Source organism: Mobula birostris, chromosome 26, assembly GCF_030028105.1.
Source record: "Mobula birostris isolate sMobBir1 chromosome 26, sMobBir1.hap1, whole genome shotgun sequence".
NCBI lineage: Eukaryota > Metazoa > Chordata > Chondrichthyes > Myliobatiformes > Myliobatidae > Mobula > Mobula birostris.
This window is the reverse complement of record NC_092395.1, coordinates 41,530,111-41,550,592: the sequence shown is the minus strand read 5'-3', so window position 1 is coordinate 41,550,592 and position 20,482 is coordinate 41,530,111. Positions and strand designations below refer to the sequence as shown.

Genomic DNA, 20,482 nt, shown 5'->3' with positions numbered 1-20,482 from the left:
TTACAGTCAATCAAAAGAACACGACATCGATAACTATTAGGAACTAATACACAGTTTTATAGAACTGCAGTAGTTTTGGTTGTATCCTAATTTATTCTGTATTTCTTTTAAATACATTACTTGTTACTCAGTTAAATGGTAGTTTGCCTTTTCATATACCTTTTTAACTATTGCCATGAAACTTTGGCTAATTGGGGCTGCTACTTAATTGGGCTAAAATGTTCTGGTCCCATTGTGTCCCAAGTAATCAGAATCCACTGTATTACCAAAACTGTCTTGAACTTCTGTTACATGATATGAAATGTACTGAAAAAAAATAGGGCAGATGACATTACTTTGTGAGATGCTGGTAGATTTACAAGCTATTTGTTTTACTTCAGATCTGCTGTTTTTTGTTTATCTAGCTGGGGAAGACAGGGATGTTCATTTGGCATGCCTTTGACAATATCCCCTATTAATGAGTTGGCCTGCATTGCCGTGGTTACTCAATACTTTTGTTAATTGTTTTATTTTCCTTGTTTCTCCTTATTTTCTGATCCTTGTATCTGGCTTTCTCCACAAGCAGGTCCCTAATGGTATTACAAACCTTGCTTGCAAAGATAGCGGGAAATGCCTTTCGTTGCTATGGAGAATTTCAAGCCCTGTTACAGAATCAGCAGAGTTTGATCGTTTGAAGCAGACAATATGGACGTTAAACTCGAGGCAGCACAAAGATGAGAAGCAAGCATGAAATCATCATCAGTTTTTATGGTGGGATTTCACTGCAGTTTGTTACAACACACAACACAAAGGGAGATGTGTTGGAAAACACATCCCTGCATCCTGGAAAATGTCCAATACAGACACACTCATTAACAAATGGAGAAGTGATTTAAGCCACCAACTTAGCCACCCCTCCCAAGCCTTTCATGCACTGAAAGGACGGAAGGATTCTAGCCTGCTTTTTGCTTCTTGGAGTTCTATTATCAAATGTGGCCTCCAAAGAAGAGGCTGGAAGGTGAGAGATGTCCTTCCACAGGCCAGTTTCCCCTTCCTTCTCATAGTCCCTGCTGATACATTTTCCAACTGAGCCACACTGAACCCTTAGTGGGAGGTGCAGCCTTATGGAGTTGGTGAGAAACCAATTAAGCCACCCACCCCTTAATTTCACATCACCCTAACTGAATCTCTCCCCACTATCTCCAGTTTCCTGTTTCTAACAATGATGCCCATCCCCAACAACCTCTACCTCGTCTCTCGCCCAATGGCTGCTCTTGGAAACCCAGCAGTGAAAGGCAAGAGGTTATTTGACGAGGACATGCTCAGACCTCGAGTGTTATTCTTTACTTCCCCAATGACAACACAGGTTCCAGTTGGAGTCAATGAACTGAGACGGGGGAGATGATTTCTATTCTTTCTGGCTCAGGGGCCACGGAGGCTCATGGCAGCCATATTCAACTGACCAGTGATAAACCTAGCACAGGACCTCCCAGCTCAGATTCACAATGGTCAACATTTGCATACAAAGCAACCTGGGTGCCTCACATTTTGCTTCCTGCAACTGTGTCAAAGCTTGTCATCGGGCTGCAGTAACTCGTCTAGCCAACCCACAGGTGTCTAGGTGACTGGCTATCACGAATTATAACACGATAGAGAAGTAATAGGATTGGATCTGGCCATGCGTTGGAGATATTTAATGCTGAGCTGGTGACACACTATTCAAATCCTGATTTATCGGCACTTCCAATTGTTTAAGGAAGAAAAGTGAGTGGTGTGACACATTGTAAGAAAATGAACCAGATTAGTGGTAAAATTGAGCGTAGAAAAATGTGCATTAATTATATTCAACATGTATATTATCATGAATAAAATATATTTATGAAATTAAAAAAATGTCATCTGTGCCCAATATCTGTGGTGGAAAATGTTTTCGTTCTCCTTACTAATGAGGAAAATACTGGCTATAATTCCTTGCTAGAATAGGAAGTGTTTATGTGTGTGTGTGTGTTTGTACATGAGTGTGTCTGCTTGTGTGTGTATATTGTACTGTATATGTGAAGTACGTGGTAGCATCAGTGTGGGTCTATGTGTATGAGTGTGTGTGCATGTGTGTAAATATCTATCAATGTATGTGACTGCCTGTGTGTGTGTGTGTGTGTGTGTGTGTGTGTGTGTGTACAAACGTGTATGCATGTGAGTGTGTGTATGTGTGTATTAGTGTGCCATGTGTGTGTATGTATGTGCTGAAATATCTGCAATCTATGATGGCACAGTGCCATATAGTTGTAGATTTGCATCGGAGGCACTGAAATGAATAGGTATCGAAAGGCTGTATCTTACAGAACTAGATTCATTTCCATTTATATTACATTGTTCTACACTTCCCAAATCTGCAGCGTTACTTACTCTAATTATATCTAGCTAAAGACCAGATACACAAAATATGTTGAATATTTCCCTTGTCACTACTGAAGATCAGAACCTGAGCAATGGCTAAGGTTTACTGGAATGGTAGTGAAACCTTCCAAAAAGATCCCAGAGTCAAAACTGTAAAGTGCTTAAAGTAAGAGATTAGTGGGGCACTGAGCAGGGGACTCAGACCAGACCAGTGCCTACATCCTGTGAGTGATACTTCTGCATTTAAAGGCCTGAGACGTTCTGGGCAGTAGAGCGGTCTGAGGTATTGGAGGCAGTAGGGCAGATCGTATGACAGGAGACTGACCCCAACATCTTTCCTCTGGGATCCTGCCATTGAGGACAATGGAGATGATAGAAGTAATGATCAGGAGTGGGCTGGGGTTAGAAGAAAGAGGATGTCTGAGGAAGAGCAATCCTGAGGAGCTGAGAGCTAGGGGTGAGGGCTACATTTGGGAGGGGGCAGAGGATTACTGGGGGAAAGAGAAGGTCAGATGGACATCAGGGGAATGAACACAGGATGGTCATTTGGCTGGACAGGGGGTGATGCACTAGGGAGATCATTGGATAGGAAAACTGGGAGAGATAATGGGGAGGGAATGGCCTGGGTTTTCCTTTGTGGAAGTGATTGAACTGGAGATTTTTTGGGCCAATATCTAACAAATAAAACTGAAACAGACCATGTACCTGGCAGAAGATGATGCTTCCATGGCCCAAAAAGAAAACAGGCTCTTTTAACGAATGCCATAGCTAGCCTCAGCCCTAATCAGGTCTGATTCAGCTAGTGGGCTTCATCTGAGCAACAAAGTTTTGCACAAATGGCGTTAAAACAAGTGGTGTTAAAACAAGCATTGTCTGCTATGACTGCACATGCTCCCTTTTCCCTGTGCACACATGCACTGGATGAATGGATGAGTTATATCACATTTATGGGAATGTGCTACTGAGTCAGCCAATCTGTTATGTTGTGCAGAACTGCAATGCCGGACGACAGACTGCCCAGGCTGGTGTAACTCTGATAATGTATTCTGGGCGTTACAATTGATGCATGTTGAGACTACTTGCTTATAGAACGGTTCCTTCCGAATGGATGAGATTGGGAGCACTCTGGCTCAGCAGCAGAGTGGGTTACTAAGGTAAGACAGTGATTGGACGTCCTTTCTCCAGAATCCCCTCCACACCATCTGTTCGCAGTCTGCAAGGTTATTTATTGAAAGGTGCTTACTCACCATGTGTGCATTTCCCCAGATGGTGAGGAAGTAAATACTATCAACTGTCATTCATTGTTCATAAAGCCTTCCTGAGAGATGTGATTACGTGCTGACAGATGCAAGTTGAATCCTGCATTTTGGAGCCCAACTAATCAATTTTAAGCACTCGTGACAGAATAATTACCCATTGCCCTCTGACTGCAACTGATACCTTCTCACCAACTTGAATTTGACCTTTGACTATCATGGACCACCCTCAGCATGTTTGCTTTCCGCTTCCCTCCTTTAGTTCCATTGAAATCAGCCCGGCGTCAAGTGCAAGCCAATGAGGACTAATCTCTACCCCACTGTCTTCAAGAGAGAAAAAAACACTGTCATAGATTTGGGCCTAGCTGAATTTATATGCATGTAATATTGATCTGACTCTGAACTTAATATTTGTATAATATCTGTTATCCTTATGTAAAATTGTTTTCAGTGCTCACTTTAGACCATAAAACGATAGGACCACAAGACAAAGCAGAATTGGGCTATTTAGCCCAACGAGCTGCTTCGCCATTCCGTCATGGTTAATTTATTATTCCTCTCAATCCATTCTTCTGCCTTCTCTCCATGACCTTTAACACCCTTTCCAATCAAGAATCTATCAACCTCTGCTTTAAATATACTCAATGACTTGGCCTCCCCAGCCACTGTTGCAATGAATTCTACAGATTCACCAACCTCTAGCTAAATAAATCCATCCTTGTCTCTGTTCCAAAGGGATGCCTGAGGCTGTGTCCTCTGGTCCTGGACTCCCTCATTATAGAAAACATCCACTTCACATTCTCTCTGTTTAGGCCTTTCAATATTCAATGGGTTTCAATGAGTTCCCCCTCATTCTTCTAAACTCCAGTGAGTACAGGCCTAGAGCCATCAAACACTCCTCATACGTTAACCCTTTCATTCCTGGAATAATTCTCATGAACCCTCTATGGACTCTCTCCAATGCCAGCATATTGCTTCTTAGATAGTCAAAGTCAAAGTCTATCCCGAGCCTTTGTGGTCCATCAGGTCAGTACTTATGCCGGTTTTTGTGGCGTGATGCGACTGAGAGTACGAGGCTCCCCCCCGCCCCCCCGATAGGACAGTTTATCGTGAGGTTAACCCCTCACATTTTGCCGGTACCCATTTTCAGCTGGGGTGGACTGGAGCAGTGTGTGGTTAAGTGCCTTGCTCAAAGGCACAACACGCTGCCTTGGCTGAGACTCGAACCCACGACCTTCAGATCGTGAGCTCAACGCCCTAACCACTGGGCCACGCGCCATAACGCTTCTTAGATAAGGAGTCCAAAAATGCTCAAAGCGCTCTAATGCCTTTTAAAGCCTCAGCGTTACATCCTTGCTTTTATAGTCTAGTCCTCTTGAAATGAATGCCAACATTGCATTTGCCTTCCTTACCACTGACTCCACCTGCAAATTAACTTTTAGGGAATTCTACATAAGGACTCTCAAGTCCTTTTGCACCTCTGATTTCAGAATTTTATCCCAGTTTAGAAAATAATCTACACCTTTATTTTTTCTACCAGAGTGCATGATCAAAGACTTCTATACACTATAGTCCATCTGTCACTTCTTTGCCCATTCTCCCAATCTGAGATTAATTGTGTTATCTAGTTCACAATTACTTTTAAGAAATACAATGAGATGAAAAGTTTTGAAACAATCAGCATGTAGTAGGTCAATGGTAACCAAGTATTTATCGATTTGTTTTGATTATATACACAAGTGCATTTGTGTGTGTGTTTGTACGTATGCATGTGAGTAAGTATGTACATTTGTGTAGGCCTCTGTGTACGTGTGCACTTGTGCACGTGCTTGTGTGTTTGAGAGAGAGTCTATTTATTCAGTTTGCAGTATATAGGAACGAAACTGTCTAAGAAACAGGCAAATGGGCTAAAGAACTTACTTACGTTGCATAAATGTTCTGTGATTCTATAAAAGGAGAGGAATAAAACACAAGAAAAGGCTTGAAGTATCCTCAGGCCAAAATTATTGGTCCACGTTCAAACTGCATTCTGATATGCATTAGACAGGATATACTTTGTTACATATTTGGTCTGAATTGATTGGAAGACCACCAGATGCAAAACGTGACAGAATGAATAGAGTTTGAGCAGATTATAAGAAATGTTGTTTTAAAAATTTGCTCAAAAGATCTAAGTAAAAAATTGATACGGTGCGATTAATATGGCTAAAGATGGGCTTATTGAGAAAAGCTTAAGGATTTTTAACCACTGTCTGGTTCTCTGTCAGTGAGTATTTTAAACTACATTAAGTAAGTTTGAAAATCTGAACAAACCATATCGGCTGATGTCAGGTTTGCCATAGAGAAAGACCTGGAGATCCACGGCAAATGGGTGAGAGCACTGGAAGTCTGCAGTGATTACTAATGCTACCTGGGGCAATGGGCAGTTAGTGGGTGGGCTGCCTTCTATTGTAATGTTTTACAAGCCAGTGCCAAAAAAAAAGATAGAAAATTCGACAGATACTACCTGCTTTTTGGATTTGAAATTCTGTGAATCTTTGCATTTGTTTGGTTAATTTGTATTAAACTGAATTAAAAAGATAGGACAAGCCCAGGTGAAAATTCTTATGTGAACTAAGCATCCTCTGAGGTCTGGAGACAAGATGTATGTATAATCCAACCCAGTGATGAAATCAGCGCCTGACAGGCTGCTTCCTGCAGTTAAAAATTTCTTTTGACAGCAAGGAGAAAAGTTTTGTTTAATTGGAAGAGTGAATAGCAATTTAACATGAGCATGCAGAAAAACACGCTAATTCTTTACTGGCATTGCCCTCCCTCTCATGGAAGTTCATCATGATGAGTTTACTTGTTGTGATTTGGAATAAATTATTCCAGTCAGAAAGAACATAGTGACATCAAATGAGGAGCATTGTAGGTCGCAGGTGAGATGTGTGGAGACACTTCCATAAGGATTATATATTAGAATATCCTGAAGACAATGATGGTCTAGCACATTAAGACATAACCTGTTACCTTGGTGTTCTGATTCAAAATGAGTTTGAACTGGGCCAAGAAACAACTTGCTGGAGGAATTCAATAGGTCGAGCAGCATCTGCAGGAGGAAAGCAATTTCTGGTGTTTCAGGTCTTGATGTAGGAGTTCAACCTGAAACATTGACAGTTCCTTTTCTTCTACAGATGCCACTCTCCCTGCTGAGTTCATCCTGCAGATTGCTTTTTGCTCCAGTTTCCAGCATCTGCGGTCTCTTGTGTCTGCATTGGGACAAAACTGAATAAATCCTTCCTCGTCCCCACTCCCTCCAGTCCGGAGGAGTTTCTGTATCGATTATCTCCTGAGGAAATAGTGAATTAATGGTGTTAAACCATACTTTGGACAACTTTGGGAGAGATGCAGCAAGGACATCATGGAACAAATGGCCTCCTTCAGTGTTGTAACCATTCTAAGAAATCCACTATATGTTGAAGGTTGATTCCAGTCTAGCCTCCCGTCCCTCTCATCCTCAGACCCAGCCCGTTTGCTGCTCCCATTTCCTTGAGCCCACTAGACCACCAGGTGAAACTGATGAAGCCACCAATCTGCAGGCAACCCTGGGCTTAAAGGATTGACATTTGAAACATACACCTAAAAACATGCAAGAGTGAAAGGAGCTAAAAGCTTAGCCAATGAGCAGCCAGGAGCTCAAGAGAGAAACACAAGTTAAAAACTACATCAAGGTGGATAAGAAACACAGATTATATGTACATATATATATATATATATATATATATATATATATATATATATATATATATATATATGTACATACACACATACATACATATATATATTATATAGGTATATAACACACATATATTTAATATATATATATATACATATACACATTTAGGTGTATATTAAAAAACAAAATGAAATTAAAGCTAACGAAACAATAGGCATAAAATGCAAGTGGGAACTAACTTGCAAATTCAGGTTCACTGAGGGGACTGCTGACAACAGATTCTGTGAAAAGAAACATCAGCACGTGAACACACTTAAATCTACAGGCTGGCAGAACACAACTCAAGGGGGAGATAACAAACAAAAACAAAACGGGAACTCAAAGTAAACAAACAAATGCATGAGTAAACAGTCAGTCTCCGATCTGGCCCTCTCAAAGAACTCGGCCGTTTGTTCTGTTTCTTACCTCGTTTTGTTTCTTTCCTTTCTCTCCTCGGGGCTCGCTCTGTCTTAAACACAATCGTAGTAATTGTGTCCTCGTGGGACTGCCTGAAAATTCGGGACCCTCACTTATGAGGGCGGGTCCCCAGAATGACTATGGTTGATTCTGGGAGAGGATATTAAAGTTCTGGTGGGACACGGGGGCCAAGGCTAGATGAAACTAAGGTGGAGTCCACAAGACTCTCAAGACTCTTTCTACCAACTTAATCCTCATCTCGAGCCCTAAGGTGTGTTGGATCTGATTATGAAGGTTTCATCACACATTGTCCTCTCTCTGAATAAGGAGGCACTTTCAGCTTTCTTCAGTATCTTACTAAATAATTAAACAAAATAATCATTAATTTATCTTTCTGGTTACGGGCAGCTGGTCCTGGAGATTACCTGTCTGGGAGGTTGGGTAACTTGTCCCAGTCTGGTCCCAAGTCCCAGTGATTTTGCTGCCAACTCTGCTGCAGATTATGTCCCAGGCTGCAACAGCCGAGCTCTCTCTCTGGTTCTTTGCTGTGTTAGCCATGAACAGACCACTGATGCTGCTTTCCCTGACGGTGTCTCTCGTACCCTGGTGAGCAGCTGTAATTGTTGCTCCTCCCTCACTCCTTAGCCCAGGGACATGGCAGCCACATGCAGCTTTTCCGAGGAGCTCACTTGACTCAGCACAGCGTGGGCTGACTTGGCCAACCTCCGCCGATAGCTGGAAAGGTCAAGCGGCCATAATCTCATAGCTGAAGAGCGCTACGTTGCTGCTTAGGATAGCACAGTGACCTCAGAGAGCCCACCACATATCCGAAGACACACATTCAAGTACAGCCCCAAGCTGTGACATGCTGGTCTTCCTCTTTCGTGACCCTGTCATTAACTGCACTCCAGGTGACCCAGGTGTAAGAATTACCCACAAGCTGAAACCTTTCCCAAAACCTTGTTGAGTAAATGGAGTCACTGAGACAGAACTTCGTGCTTGATAATATCACCTCTGACTACCTTGGATCCGTTCACCTCTGAATTAATGATTGGTTGCGCTTCTTTCAAAAGACATATTTTAAAAGACCATTTGATAGGTATACGTATAGGAAGGGTTTCGAAGAATATGGGCCAAATGGGACCAGCTTGGATGGGCATCTTGGTTGGCATGGACCAACTGGGCCAAATGGGTCTGCTTCTGTGCCCTATGAATCTAGACAATGTCCTGTCATCAGACCTGGAGGCAGTGACAGGTTTCCGAATTTCCTGATGTCCTGAATATAATTCCAGGAAACCCACTGACAAACAAACTCTGCCAATTGGTTGCCCCTCCCCCCCACCCCACCTCTGACTACAATGTGTTAACGCAAAGTACTACAACCAGAGGTTATGGGTTAAGGGTGAAAGGTGAAAAGTTTAAGGGGAACGTAAGAGGAAACTGCTTTGTTCAGAGGGTCATGAGAGTGTGGAATGAGCTGCCAGTGCAAGTGGTGCACGCCAGCTCGATTTCAACGTTGACGAGAAGCTTCAAAGGTACATGGATGATAGGGGTACGGAGGGCTGTGGTCCTAGTGCAGGTCAATGGGAGTAGGCAGTTTCAATGGTTTCAGCATGGATTAGATCGGCCAATTGGCCTGTTTATGCTGTACTTCTTTATGTCTCTATGGCTCTATCATGTAGTGTCAAATCTGGATGGTGAAGTATCATTCCCAAGGAATTCTAAAGTGCACCAAATAATTGAGTCAAATTAATGGTTGAATCTAATGACTGATACATGCTTTCTAGTTTTATACCCCATAACATGGACATCCACAAACAATGCATTTTAGATCCAGCAGTCACTTCCTTCAAATGTGTGCTATTTCTCAAAATTGATTTGCCTAATTAACCTGCAATATTGTAGAATATTTGTTCTCTGATAAGACCTTCCATAACACCTGCACCTTTATGCGGAAAAATGGTGGTGCCCTTTTGAATTCGACACTTTTCGCTGTGATCATCTTTAATGGTCATCGGGGTGAGCCTGTATCTTGCTTCTGCTCCTTTGGCCCTGCTCTTTCCCTGTAAACCAGTGGGGGTGAGTAGGTTGGGTCCCTCCCTTTTCATCCACAGCCACTGCATGGCAGCACTTTGTATCAACACTGCGGTCTTCTGTACAGTAGGGCCAATCGATGGCACAGATGAGAATAATTCCTCAGTAGGAAAGCAAACATTATCTACTAAACAAACTACTAATTTCTACCACATGGTTCCATAATTAATGGCAGAATTTGACTGAAATTTTAACATTTCTTTAGGGATCACATTTCTTAGGCACTGGTGAACACACCCCAGCTAATTGCCCATCACAAAGTGTCATATTAAAAGCCCACACATTTTAGTAATTGATAAAGGGTAGGATTTAAGTGTGTTTCAACTTATAATTATAACATCTGTTGAAGAATATGACAGAGACTTTTACAGTGTTCGAATTCATTGCAGTTAATCTTAACTCTTTCCACAACCATGTCTTAAATGAGAGGTCTGGTAAGCATCAGGCTGCCACTTCCTCTCTTAAGGAAGTGGCAAGGAGAGAGCACAGCTTTGGCCATTCCTAGGAATACCCTGCCTGTGTAAAGGCATGAAAATTGTAACTCTTGCAGTTAAGGTTTCCAACATGGAATTGAAATTGTTGCCGTTTCTCCTTTTTCTCTTCAAACATTCCTCTGCTCCCCTCATCCTTTCTTGCTCCTGCCCCCCATCCTTCCTCTTGCTCTCTCTCACCCTACCCTTCCCTTATCTCTCCCATCACCCCACTGCCCCACTGTACCCCCACTGCCTCTCTCCACTTCCTGAAGAACTGGCAATAGTGCTTTGATACTTATGGCTTCTGAGGCTTTTTGAGGGCAAACATTATTCTGCCTTGCTAGGATGCATTCCTCCCAATGGTTTCTGAGAAGCTCCAGTGTGGAGGATTACTGTGACATTGGTTTTAATATGTCTCAGCGGTTAATAACCAAAGTCGTTCTACTCAGGACTATTCATGGATTTGAACCCTACAGTACAGGTGGACAAAGAGACTAATTTGTTCCAAACATGAATGTTCCCATTTCAAACTAGTAATTCTCATGGTCTCCTGATATCCAATTAAGATTGGATGTGCTATGTTTTGATTCTGTGACATTTGGCAATCTTTTAAGACACAAATGAAGGGGCCACATCCCACTTTAAGGTATAGGCAGCTTTAACCAGGACTGGACTCGAGACTGGTGACCCTTCCATGGAGTTTAAACTGGCTTCTGAGGGCAAGTGAGAGAAATGGGAAAGACGTGGAATTAGAAGCCCAATGGAGGGTTCTTAAAAATACTCCTAATTTTGAGAAATGCACAAACATTGTGTCCCCTGCAAGGTGGTTTTCCCTGTTCAGTCTTCCTCCTGAGTTCAGGATCACGGGCTCAGATAACACCATAATCAACATATCAGCATATCATCACAAGAAAAGTACAATAACCATCTCAGTGCCTCTATTGTATGGATACCACTCGACTTCTTCATTACCAAACAGCTGAGGTTTCAGTAGAGACGGACTTAAATAGAGCAGCCTCTGTGGCCTTCAAGCATAGATGAATAAAACCGAAGCTCTCTTTAGATCATTTCTATCACATCAGCAGAGAGCACCGTCGCTGCATCTTTACCTGGCGTCTGAAAGTTAATGCGCCTCATTTCGACCGGGTCCATGGGATGATGGGATGGCACTTCTGCATTGTTGAGAAGGCACTTCGTTCTGGGATCACTTTCTTTGCGTTTTCTGTCATTGGAGTGAAATGGGTATAAGTTTTGTTAATGATCTCTGAAGATTATGGCCTATTTATGAACCTGCATAGCCAAGAGCTGAATGCATGGCCCACTGGCACATACAGGTTGTACATATCATAGGAGTGTAAGGAAATAGGTGCAGGACTTGACCCCTCAGGCCTGCCTGCCACTCAATATGAACATAGCTGATCTACACACGCCTCATTTCCTCTTCTGTGCCAGATCCCCACAGCCCTGTTACCCTATCTTTTAAAAGTCTTCCACCTGCACTACCCTCACTGATTTGGCCTCCATGGAGTCCAGGTGTAGAGAATTCCAAAGATTCACTTCCTTCTGCGAGAAGTTCCTATGCATCTTAGTTTTAATTGACCACCTACTGATAACTTCGTTCGAGATTCTCCCACTGGTGACAACGATACTGCAATGCTCCCTCAGTACCTGAGTGTCCCAATAAGATTACCCATCAACATTAATGTTTCAAAAACTGCTCCAGGTTCAGCAGCAAACTCTCTGAAAGGCCTAGCACAGCAGCTTCTGAATAAAACTCTCAGGAGCAATGTATTTTGTTCTTTCTTAAACCTGGTTTCTTAAGCCCTCAAGGACACCTTCAGATGGCAATGCCTCAAGAAGGCTGCATCCATAGTTAAGGATACCCACCATCAAGGACATGCCCTCTTATCATTACTACCATCAGGCAGGAGTTACAGGAACCTGAAAACGCACACTCAACGTTATAGGAACTTTTTAGATTCTTCCCCTCTACCATCAGAGTTCTGAACAGTCATGAACCCATGAACACTTCCTCACTATTTGGTTTTGCATCGGGTATCTAGTATCCATTTATTTATTTATTTATTGTAACTTACAGTGATCTTTTTAATGTCTTGCACTATACTGCTGCCACAAAACGACACGTTTCATGGCATAAGTCAGTGATAATAAACCAGACTTTGACTCTGACTCCCGGTTTAGTCTAACTTTGTTCTGGATGGAGCAGAGCTGAGATTACCCAGGTTCGTTTCACATGGACCGAAGAGGCTGTGAGACAGATTAAGCCTCTCTCCAGAGCAGCAAAAGTGAATGGCCTCTACTTAATGCACTGTGCCATGTAACTGTCTCACCAGGTAGATCGTGTGAAGTTTCATTCCTTCTATTTACATTTAGATGAGTACAGTATAAAACAGTTAAACTCAGGCAAATGGGATCAGCTAAGGTAGCTTGTTAGGCACTGACAATTTACACTGAAGGACCTGTTTCCATTCTGCTTATGTCTCTGACTCAATTTAACAACCTGAGAATAGGCTAACTTGATTGGTACCCCTTCCACAAGCATCCAATCCCTCCACCATCAACGGACAGTTGCAGCAGTGTGTACTATCTACAAGATGCATGGCAACACAACAAAGTTCCTAAGGCAGCACTTTCCAGACCCACAACCACTACCATCTAGAAGAATGAGAACACCAGAAAATACCTGGGAACACTATGCTTGGAAATCCCCTCCAAGTCACTCACCATCTTGACTTGGAAACTTATCGCTGTTCCTTCATTGTCGTTGGGTCAAAATCATGGAATTCCCTCCCTAAGAGCACTGTGGGTGTACCTACACCTCAGGGACTGCAGCTCAAGAAGGCAGTTCATCACCACCTTCTCAAGGGCAACTAGGGCTGGGCAATAAATGCTAGCTTAGCTGGCACTACCCCCATCCTGTACATGATTAAAGAACAAATACGAAGGATTAGATCGCACAGTCACAGAGTCATTGAGACATGCAGCATGGAAACAGGTCCTTTAGCTCAATGAGTCCGTGTTGATTATCAACCAGCCATTTACAGTAATCCTACTTTGTTTTATTCTTCCCCAGTACTCATCAACTCTCCCTATATGCACCATTCAGCTGCAGACTAGGGGCAAATTAACTAATCTGCACACCTCTTGTGGGACGTGGGAAGAAACCAGATCACCCAGAGGAAATCCATGTGGTAACAGGAAGCACATGAAGACTCCACACAGACAGTTCCAGAGCTTAGCGTTGAACTGGGATCTCTGGCACTGCCAGGCAGTGACTCTACCAGCTGTACAACTGTGACACCATGGCACGTGAATCACGAAATCTGTCTGAATCAAGACCCAGTCCTGTAGTCATGACGAGAGCTGAGGGGTGATGTAGCAAGCTTGTGCTTACCCTGGCCTTGCAATTATCTTCTCTTATGACAGTTATATGAAAATAATTTCAGAATTCAAGTATAAGCCCATTAAAATAAAACAAGTTATTAATTATTTTAACCTTTCAATATGACAGAAAATTATTTGGAACTCTGGATTAAAGTGGCTACTTACCTGTCGGGCTTGCTGTCCGTGATGAGTGCATTAAAGGAAAGATAAGAACTATGTAAGTGCTTCAGTATAAATGCTAATAGTTCACACACGCAAAGAGCAGCATCACCCCATGACTAATTAAACCAGTTATCCTTTAATAATGCTGGTAAGTTTGGATACTGTGACTCGATCTGGAATGAAAGCTGTCAGAAATGATAAAGAGCAGGGCGGAGGATCAGAGGATTAAGGAGCACAGAGTGTTGAAGTGCAAGGTTGGAGAACTGGCTACAGTGTGTACTCACTCCCAATAGAGTGTGTACTCTATTTCCAAACTATACTCCTTTCCGATCCCGTTACCGTGGAGACTTTGTTATTTTCCCAGCCACCACTCACAAGCTCTCACAGTCTGGCACTTCTGCTAGGCCTCTGGTTTATTTTGCTTATGGGTATTTGGATAAAATGGCAACACAGTTCCTTTCTGATATTCTGTGAATCATTCCACTACATAAGAACATCACCCCATGTAAAAGGCAAACAAATACTGCCATTGGCAGAGCTTTCAAGTCCCAGTCGCTAAGGACTTAGTTTATCTCAGGATTGATTGATGCCTGAAGGGTGTGTCTGCTGGTTGATGCCAGCAGCCTGATGACACTCACTTTCCAGGATCACACAGGAGAGATGAATGCATAAAGTACGCAGATCAAGGACCCATAAGAAGCTGAGAAAAAAAACTTTGCTGCAAGTCCCCTTCAACACTGCAAGCTCAGTTCTTTGTTGTGTTTTTTTTTTTAAAAATTGCTCCACCAATCTCCCATGCAACAAGAAATCCGTATATTGTCAACTCATCCTCTCATGCAATCCCTGACCCTTCAAGTTACTAACCATTGTCAAGGCTACAATGTTCTAGGGCCCAGTCAGAGAAATTCCTCATCACCTGGCTCTCCTGCTTAAAACTATTCCCCTTGATAAGCTTCTCCTTCTTTGGCTCAGCAGTTTTTCCCTCTGGTTATTCTCCTGTGAAGCACCTTGGGATATTTTACCATGATAAACGAACTTCATTATTTCAAATTATTATGTATGGAAATCCCGGAGCTTTGCGGTTAATGAGGTAGCACAGCATCATACAATGACTCCAATTCACATCACAAACAGCAATTGTGGTTTTGTAAAAATATGCAACTTTGAGATGACAAGGACTGATTAATTTTTTACAACAGAAAGAGTAATTTGAGAGCTTTCTGCTGCATAGAGAATAGGAATAGACGTTGCATTGTTGTGTGTATAGAGTTTGTACCAACTTGTTCCGAGTCTTTCAGAGGGCTTAGCTTATTCTTGTTGCAAATATTATTATTACAGCCTCGTTAATAGGCTGAATATCAACTTATGTTAATTACTTTGATTAAAATTTATTTACAGTATTATTGTTCCATTATAAAAATATAACTGCTTCAAAGAATGATCACCTTGTCAAGTGATCCCTGTAAACTACGCATAACCAACATCAGGCTCATAAATATGGGAAATTCTGCAGATGCTGGAAATCCAAAGCACGCACAAAGTGCTCGAGGAACTCAGCAGGTCAGGCAGCATTTATGGAAATGAATAAACAGTCGACATTTCGGGCCAAAACCCAACGGTAGGATCAGTTTAGAATTGCTCTATGCCCCTCCTTTCAACTCCACCAGGTCGAAGGTCAAATAGCAGCCAGGCTCTCTGTTCTGTGTCTGACTCTGACAGAATGGCTGACTGGGTAAAGTAGAGGAAACCAAACAACACCCAGAAATCAATGTGTCATAGGCAGTCATTCCCTGCTCTATGGGGCTGAGGCAGAGGGACAGATTAAGAAGCACAATTCTCTTCCTTACATGACCTGTCAATGGTTGATTTCCCATTGGTGACCTTCATAACACCCAGTGTTACTGCTTATCCACCAATCTCCCATTTTACCTGACCCACCCTAAACCCTTAATTGAGATTCTCTTACTTCTTGTACAATAGAATGGCGATTACAATGCAGATGATGAAGACCACTGCCAACACTGGGCCCACCACCCAGATCAGACCCTCTTCTCCGTCAATGATAGGCTGTGGGTCAGGGTCCGCAGACAGGATGGGATCAGAGTATGGGCTTGCTGCAAACATCTTCTGCAATAACAATGGAAAACCAAGGAACTCTTAGAATTCATTCACTGCTTTATGATAAACATAATCAGGTGACTTTCATTAATAAATACAAGAAGATTTCTTAGATGTTGTTGAACACTTCCAGCAGAACTTGATACATAATCACTATTACACAGCATGTTTAGTCAACTCAGCGGGAAGCACGCTAAGGCAAAAACGTCTGGAATGCTTTTCCGAAAGTTCACAACAACTGAAAGCCTAATGGTATTGTTTGTGGTCAAAAGAACATAGCTGACATGGAAAATTACAGCTGGTGATATTCTTGCCTGAAGGAACACACTCAACTCTAACACCTGTGCTGCAGTCGTGGTGTTACTGCAATAAAATGTTGGACAGGTTTGGAGTGGGTTGGGGGGGCAGGGTGGAGAGAAATTTTGTGTTTTTCCACATATCAAGTAATATTTAGCTTTTGGCCTCTCTACTCAAGACGCAGAGGAGGTGCTAGTTTCTTTCAGTGTGATCCAGCTCCAAGCAATCTCTCAAAAATCAATGTAAGCTGCTTCAATTTGTTAAATAAAAGTCTGCTTCACACAAAAGAGTTGAAAGAATGTGGGGCACACTGACCCCAAGGGCAGACATGTAGAATTAAGATAGATATTCAACTGGGAAGTATGCCTGTTATGAGATATGATGGAACAGTGATGCAAGACTGTTTTATGGGAAGAAAGGACACAAAGCAATTTGTAAATCCTTCTGCAAAGAAAGAAATGTAAAATTCAATTATGCTTGATTTATTTTTTTAAAAACCTGCTCCTTAGTTCAGACCAAAGATATATAGTATCCAATATAAAATGCAGGCAAGACATTAATGTTTACAGTGTGGAATTTGTTATAATGAGTATTGAGATAGTGTAGGTAACACATTATCATAAATGCTTAGATAATGCATGAGGGGCAAAGGGCTTACAGGGAATAGTGAAGCAAGGAGGGAGATAGTGATATTGACAATATTTTGTGTTTCTATGCTGTGCATTCTGTGTAATTTCCTACAACACAAAATGGTGGGGGTTTTGGTGGGAGGAGAATGGTGAATGCAGAAGATCATATCAGCCTGCTTTTGGAGTGGTATGCATTTATGCCATTAACATCAGGATCCAAAGCGGTCATGTGGCTCTTAGCCTCATTATCATATGCGCTTTTGGATGACTGATGGGAGATGCTTTGCCTCTACTTCCCCTGCCCGGGCTCACCATACACAGATCTACAAATCAGGTTGACAGCTAAACTCAAGAAGAATGGATTCCAGTTAAACGAGGCCATTGATTGATAAGAGCAGCCGCTTCTTTGCGACAATTCTTAAAGAACAAAGACAAATCAAGAAACTAGCCGATTCCCTTTGTTTATTTATGACACCGTGCCGCTTAATTGTGGCAGGAGACTATTGTCGACCATCTTCTAACTAGCATCAGTCATGTACACACTATACTGTCGTTGAAGTGAACAGTTTTTAAATATCGTTACTCGTGTGTTTATGTTCACAAAGCAGTCATTTTTGTCACTGAGAGTTGTTGAGTAATAAACAGTAAGACAAAGGATCTAGTTTTTGCCTGGCGTAAATGACGAATAAGCTCTTCTTGGGCTTCCAACTTTAAGACAATTCAGAACTGGTTTGCTCACTGCATGTTCAAGTGTTCGGGCTTGGAGATGCCAGAAACACCAGGGAGTGAAAATGAAATGATTTTACTACTTCAACAAGTTAGGAACTACAAAGAATTTGAAGGAATCAATAATATTCTTAAATGTTACAATTAAAATGAAGATTTGGAGGGTGTAATTATTGATGGCACTGTTTGAAGGCAGCCTACTGTATGCACCAAGTGTCTGCGCTGATTTTATTCATTTACAGCCAATTAAAAGAACACATCATAGAGTTATAGAACACTACAACACAACTACAGGCCATTTGTCCCATCTAGTCTCTGTTGAACCATTGATCTGCCTAATCCCATTGACTTGCTCCCGGACCGTAGCCCTCCATACCACTCCGATCCATGTATGTAAATTTCTCATAAATGTTGACATCAAATCCACATCTACCACTTACAATGGCAGTTTGTTCCACATTTACACCACCCTAAAAGTGAAGAAGTTTCCCTTTATGTTCCCCTTAAACATTTCACCTTTCACCCTAACACATAACCTCTGATTGTACTGTCACCCAACTTCAGGGGAGAAAGTCTGCTTTCATTTACTCTATTGATACCCATCATAATTTGAATTCCTCTTTCAAATCTCCCCTCAATCTTCTAGCTTCTAGGGAATAAAGTCCTGTTCAGCCTTTCCCTATAGCTCCGGTCCTCAAATCTCAGCAATATCCTTCTAAATTTTCCCTGTATACTTTCAGCCTTATTTACATCTTCCCTGTATGTAGGTGACCATACGATACATCAAGTTAGGCTTCATCAAGGTCTTGCATGATTTCACCCCAACTCCTGTACTCAATACTTCAATCTATAAAGGCCAATGTGCCAAAACCTTCTTTACAACTCTCTCAACCTGTAATGCTACTTTCAAAGAATTATGGATCTGTATTCTGAGATCCCTCTGTTCTACTGCACTCCTTGCTGCCCTCCTGCTCACCGTATAAGACCTTCCCTGGTTGGTCCTCCCAAAATGCAACATCTCACACTTATCTGCATTAAATTTCATCTGCCATTTTCAGCCTATTTTTCTAGCTGGTCCAGATCCTGATGCAAGCATTGATAGTCTTCCTCTCTGTCTGCTACACCCCAAATCTTGGTGTCATCTGCAAATTTGCTGACACAGTTTACTACATTATCATCCATTCGATGATATAGATGACAAACAACAATGGACCCAGCACCGATCCCTGTGGCACACCACTAGTCATAGACCTCTAGTCACAGAGTCAATCATTTGCCATAATTATCTAGCTTGTCCCGCAAAACCAATGCCTAATCCAATTTACGACCTCATTTTGAATGCCAAGCAACTGAATCTTCTCAACCACCCTCCCATGTGGGATCTTGTCAAAGGCCTTGGTAAAGTCCATGTAGACAACATCCACTGCTTTGCCGTCATCAACTTTCCTGGTAACTTCCTTGAAAATCTCTATAAGATTGGTTAGACACAACCTACCATTCCCAAAGCCATGATGACTATCCTTAATCAGGCCCAGTCTATCTAAATAGTTATATATCCGGTCCCTTAGAATATCTTCCAATAACTTTCATATTACTGATTACAAACTCAATCGCCTATAATTTCCTGGCTTATTCTTAGACTCTATCTTAAACAATGGAACAACATTTGCTATCCTCCAGTCATCCAGAACCTCACATGTGGCCAAGGGTGTTTTAACTATCCCTGCTGGGGCCCCTGCAATTTCTGTATGAGCCTTTCATAGAGTCTGAGGGCAAGCCTTGTCAGGCCCTGGGATTTATCCACCATAATCTACCTCAGTACAACAAACACCTCCTGCTCTGTAACCTGTAGAGGGTCCATGACCTTGCTGCTGTTTTGTCTCACTTTTATAGACTCTGTACCTATCTCTCACCTTGCCTGTTAGAGCAAACTCATGTCTTCATTTATCCCAGCAACACACATCAAAAGTTGCTGGTGAACGCAGCAGGCCAGGCAGCATCTCTAGGAAGAGGTACAGTCGACGTTTTGGGCCGAGTCCCTTAACGTCAACTGTACCTCTTCTTAGAGAAACTGCCTGGCCTGCTGCGTTCACCAGCAACTTTTGATGGGTGTTGCTTGAATTTCCAGCATCTGCAGAATTCCTCATGTTTGCATCTTCATTTATCCCTCTTGATTTCCTTTTTAAGTGTTCCTACCTGCCTATATCTGCTATGTACCTCCTTCTTTTTCAGGGAAGCCAAGGTTCCCTAAACCTGTTATCATCGCCTTTTATTCTACAGGAACACACAAACTCTGTACTCACAAAATTTCACTTTTGAAGGCTTCCCATTTCCCAAGTACACCTTTGCCAGAAAACAACTTGCTCCAATCCACATGTGCCAGATCCTTTCTGATACCATCCAAATCAGCCTTTTTTCCATTTTAGAATCCCAAACCGAGGACCAGCCCTATGGTTTTACACAGTTACCTTGAAACGAATCACTAGATCACTATGATCACTAGATGCAAAGTGTTCCCCTACACAAACTTCTGACACCTGGCCAGTCTCATTCCCTAGTATAACACTCTCTCTAACTGGGACTTCTATGTACTAAGGAAACGTACCTGAACATGTTTCACAAACTCTACGCTATCTAGCCCTTTTGCAGTATGGGAGTCTCCATCAATATGTGGAAAGATAGCATCACCTATTATCATAACGTTATGCTTCTTGTAACAGTTTGCGATCTATCTACAAATTTGCTTCATTAAATCCTGCAGACTGTTGGGTG

At 42.1% G+C, this 20,482-nt stretch overlaps 1 protein-coding gene across 10 annotated transcripts in view; it reads right to left on the bottom strand.

Moving 5' to 3' along the window:
* Positions 1–20,482, bottom strand: part of LOC140188305 (receptor-type tyrosine-protein phosphatase delta-like) — a 493,362-nt gene that overhangs the window by 75,761 nt on the left and 397,119 nt on the right. For 6 of the 10 annotated variants that reach the window (XM_072244426.1, XM_072244416.1, XM_072244417.1 and 3 more), the window contains 3 exons: positions 15,907–16,067; positions 11,483–11,595; positions 7,590–7,631 (listed from right to left, as the gene is read on the bottom strand). In XM_072244426.1, coding sequence (XP_072100527.1) covers positions 7,590–7,631; positions 11,483–11,595; positions 15,907–16,067 — 316 coding nt within the window. The remainder of the gene's footprint in view (positions 1–7,589; positions 7,632–11,482; positions 11,596–15,906; positions 16,068–20,482) is intronic. The other 4 variants (XM_072244420.1, XM_072244421.1, XM_072244425.1 and 1 more) reach the window with 1 other exon arrangement.